This window comes from Abramis brama, assembly GCF_963993115.1.
Source record: "Abramis brama genome assembly, chromosome: 20".
NCBI lineage: Eukaryota > Metazoa > Chordata > Actinopteri > Cypriniformes > Leuciscidae > Abramis > Abramis brama.
In genome coordinates, this window is record NC_139982.1 from 32,458,458 (window position 1) to 32,463,455 (window position 4,998).

The 4,998-nt window shown below is 36.8% G+C and overlaps 1 protein-coding gene across 1 annotated transcript; it reads left to right on the plus strand.

Annotated features, from left to right (window-relative positions):
- Nucleotides 1–551: 551 nt before the first annotated feature.
- Nucleotides 552–4,149, plus strand: LOC311071030 (protein NLRC3-like; the record flags this gene model as incomplete). The annotated part of the gene is made up of 4 exons (XM_084095242.1): nucleotides 552–810; nucleotides 1,206–1,250; nucleotides 1,697–3,509; nucleotides 3,909–4,149. The coding sequence occupies 4 exons, from the start codon at nucleotides 552–554 to the stop codon at nucleotides 4,147–4,149; spliced, it is 2,358 nt and encodes a 785-aa protein (XP_083951368.1).
- Between the last annotated feature and the right edge of the window lie 849 nt (nucleotides 4,150–4,998).

Below are 4,998 nucleotides of genomic sequence, written 5' to 3' on the forward strand. Positions count from 1 at the left end.
ATGTTGTTGTTTTAGATGAAGTGATAAGTTTATTTAACTCTTTTTGTTCTATAGTTGTAAAGCACTGTAATTGTTCTTGCGGGGTGATAATCTTGCGTGCGTGTGAGTGTGAGTGAGTCTGTGTGTGTGTGTGTCTGATTGTGTGTGAGTGTTTGTGTGTGTGAGAGAGATTTTGTGTGTGTGTGTGAGAGAGAGAGAGAGTATGTGTGTGTGTGTGTGTGAGCGTGTAAGTGTGTGAAAATGTGAAAGTACTTCTTATACATGTATAATCATAGTCTAATCTTGTTGAGACTCAATAATTTCCAACATTCAGCTGAATCTGTCAGACCAAACAATAATCTACTAATGAGCAGAGACTCTTAAACTGAATAACAACCTGAATAATTAGTTTTAGACCTTAAAAGTTTAAAAAATGTTTCATAATAGTTGATCTGATCACAGTGTCTGTCATTTCGTTACACACATTTATTTGCACATACTGCATAGATCTCTGCTATAAAAAGCAACTATTTAAATACTTTTTCCTTTTCTCAAATACTCCATGAAGGACGATGGCAACTGTTTTAAAGCTGCTTCAAGATACTCTAGAAGAGCTGGGAGAATATGATCTGAAGAAATTTAGGAGTCGCTTAAAAGAAGATAGACCCGTTGGAGCTGGTAAACTGGAGAAAAATGCTGATGTCACTGATATAGTGAAAATAATGATGGACCGTTTTGGACCAGAAGAAGCTGTGGAGAAAACACTGAACATCCTGAGGGGGATGAACCAGAACCAGCTGGCTGAAGAGCTACAGAACAACTACACTGAAGGTAATAAAAGAGAGAATAGAGAACGAGAGGCAGCTTAGATTCATAGACATATATTGAATATTCTGATTATTTTCAAAGCAGATTCGTATACACCAAGGCTGCATTTAATTATCAAAAATAGTTAAAATATTGTGAAATATTACAATTTAAAATAACTTTTCTATTAGATTATCTTTTTTTTTTTTAATTCTTATGTTGCGGTCACAGGAAAACTTTCACAGCTGAATTTTCAGTGTCACATGATCCTTCAGAAATCATTCTTATATGATTTAGTTGATAGTTCAGATGATAGTTTAATAGCTGTGCTGCTTAATGAAGTGTGAAAACATGATGCAGTGCCTTTTTCAGAACACTTTGATGAACATAAAGTCTCATTTCATTCTCTCTCTTCACAGTGCAAGAATCACCAGAAGAAGCTGAGAAACACACAAGAAAACAAGGTGAATTAACCTTACACACGGCCCTATGGAAGTAAAATAATTACATATATTTGAAACAGAGTTGCACTAATTGAAAAATAAATTAATTGCATTAACCATGTTTGTATTTTAATGCATTGTATTTTTTTCAGGGCTTGCCCTTTTTTTGGGTCTAAAATCCATTTATTTAACTTGCTTTTTTGTTTCAAATACATTTGTCATTTTTTTTCTTCTTCCATTCACGTCCTTATAATTATCAGAAATGATTTCAGCGTGTTTGATGTATATTGATGACATCAGCACTGATCAGATCTATACTATACTATACATTTAAATACCATGTTTGTTTTGATGATAATCTTTCTAATGTGAAAAACCTACGTGTTTAATTTTATAGTGTTTAGTCTAGTGAAAGTAATTTTCTTTGTTAACACTTTTTCATGTTTATTTGTATTTTTTAATAACAGATTTCTGGCTGCAGGAATTCTTGAAAACTCACAAAATGAACATGAAGGAGACAGTAGAGCACATTTTTGAGGGTAAAAGTGAAAATGAAGCAGATCTCAAGGATGTTTTCACAGAACTCTTCATTACGGAGGGGGATCTTAGAGAAGTCAACAAAGAACATGAGATTCTGCAGATTGATAAAGCCATTAAACCCCATAATTCACAGAACAGGCCATTAAAATGCAGTGATGTATTTAGTCTGAACAAAAATAAGAAAAAGATTGTTCTGACCAAAGGTGTCGCTGGCGTTGGAAAAACTGTCTCAGTGCACAAGTTCATTCTGGACTGGGCAGAAGGAGAAGCCAATCAGGATATAGACTGTGTTTTCCTGCTTCCATTCCGAAAGATGAACTGCATTAAAGTCAGAGAGATCAGTCTGCATGAGTTTCTACAGAGATTTAATCCAGAACTGAAGAAACTGGAAACAGCAAAGATATGTAAGATATATAGTTGTAAGCTTGCGTTAATCTTTGATGGACTGGATGAGAGTCGACTGACTTTGGATTTTGTCAGTGGAATGGTGACGAGTGTTGAGGAGCGATCATCTGTAGATGAACTATTTACAAGTCTGGTGAACGGGTCTCTGCTTCCATCAGCTCACGTCTGGGTGACATCACGACCAGCAGCAGCCAATCAGATCCCTCCTGAGTATGTAGGGTTGTTCACAGAGGTGCGAGGATTCACTGACCAGCAGAAGGAGGAGTATTTCAGAAAGAGAATCAAAGATGAGACTCAGGCCTCCAGGATGATCTCACACATTAAGAAATCTCGTAGTCTCTACATCATGTGTTACATTCCCGTGTTCTGTTGGATCACAGCCACTGTTCTTCAGGACGTCCCCATTGAGAACGATGCAGAAAACATCAACACGACACTCACTGAAATGTACATCCACTTCCTGCTGATACAGATGAACATGAAGAGCCAGAAGCATGACAGAAAAACAGAAAGAGAACGTGCCAAGCTCTTAGAGTCCAATAAAACAATGATTGAGAAGTTAGCTAAGCTGGCGTTTGAACAACTGAAGAAGGAAAACATAGTGTTCAGTGAGGAAGATCTGACAGCATGCGGTATTGATGTGAGTGAAGACTTTGAGTCCACAGGAATGCTGACTGAGATCTTTCAGCAAGAAGCTGGACTTCATGAGGAGAAGGTCTTCTGCTTCGTTCATCTGAGTGTTCAAGAGTTCCTCGCTGCAGTGCACGTGTTCCTCTGCTACCTGGACAAGAACATGGACGAGCTGCAGTTTTTCAGTGAAGAAACACAAAACGAGGTCAGACCTAACCATCAGTTTCTTTTTCAGTTTGCAAGACTGTTCAAAACCAAGAAGAAAAAGAGTGTGTCTGTCTCCAAAATGCCAGACAAAAATATTGCTTTACATGATTTACTAAAGAAGGCTGTTGAGAAAGCAATGCAAAGTCAGAAAGGACATTTAGACCTATTTGTACGGTTTCTGCTGGGCATTTCACTGGAATCGAATCAGAAACTGCTCAGCGGCCTGTTCACACACACTGAAGACAGCAAAGACAGCGTCACAGAAATAACCAAACACATTAAACAACAATTACAAAACCAGGACGATACCATCTCACCTGAAACTTCAGTCAACCTGTTCTACTGCTTACTGGAGCTCAATGACAATTCATTATATACAGAAATACAAAGATACTTCAGATCATCTCCAGAAAGAAAGCTCTCGTCTTCCATGTGCTCATTGATGGCTTACGTACAGCTGATGTCAGAGGAGGTGCTGGATGAGCTCGACCTGAGGAGGTACAATACATCACGGGCAGGCCTCATTAATCTCCTGCCAGCTGTGAGATGCTGCAGAAGAGCAAAGTAAGAAACTTGCTGTTTAATCAAAGTTTTTTAATTCTGAAAATCAAGTTTTAGTGTACGATGCAGAGTGAAGTATCATGTTTTAACTGATTTTAGAGAGTAAAATCTATTTACTAAAATGGATTTACTAAACAGTGATTTTATAGACATCAATTTGAACGTTATTTTTCACTTGACCGTCACATCAGTTCCAGCATATATGACATTTATATTTTTGCAGAAAGCTTGAATGTTCACAAAGAACATGACATAACATATCACTGTTACTACTAGCACTGTTCATACAAGATGAACACACAATACATGCCATGGACAAATGTCCTGTTTTTACAGACTCTCCTTCTGTGGTCTCGATGACTCCTGCTGTGAAACTGTGGCTTTGGCCCTGCAGACACCAAACTCACCTCTGATAGAGCTGGACATGAGTGACAATAACCTGACAGATCGAGGAGTGAAGCTGCTCTCTGATGGACTGAAGAGCTCACACTGCCAGCTGGAGATACTGAGGTTTGAGCTCATTCTTATACAACACCCACCTCAGTATTTCATCCACTACAAACAGAGTATGACATAATAAAACGCTCAACATGAAAATGCTTAACATGCCTTAATGCTCAAAGACAATGATTTTAATATATCAAACTCAGTACACACGGCATTGATGATGCTTAATATATACAGGCAAGCAGATGAACCCAGAATCTGAATACTATGCGCTTAATTGCATGTTAATTGTTTTACTTTATAATTGTTTCCTATGGGGAAACAATTTACATGAAACTTTGCACATTGCGTTCATATTCTGGGTTCATCTATCTGCCTGTACATTGTATATTTTATTAATAAAGTGTATCACTGTATGCAAGATGATGATGATGAAGTCAATGAAGCATGTATTGCAATAGGGATGTTTTCTCCCCATTATGCCCATGCATGACAGATGGCGTCAAATCTTGCTGTGCGTTTCTAAGATAAACAAAGTGCCATTTCTCTGTTATTAGTTAATCTGACCGTATTATATCATACAACAAATATATATGTCAGCTATATACTGTATATATGTGTGTTATATATATATAAATATAATAACATTTGTATTTCATACATTCATTTTTAATTTTTTTGCTTCAATGCAAATGAACAAGCGGTGTTAATTTCAAACCCTGTGTATAAATATTTATATTAGGGGTGTAACGATATTAAAAAAAAAACAAAAAAAAAACGATGACTATAGGCGGCTCAGTTTAAGCAGCAGCGCGAGTGAACACTACAGCAGGCATGAAAACAGGTCAGGGGTAAAAAAGGTGAGAAGGATGCGGCATATATTACCCCCCCCCCCAAACATGAAATTTTAATAATTTAATATATTAAATTTCTAATTTTAAATATTATTTAAAAATAAATAAATAAATAAATAAATGTA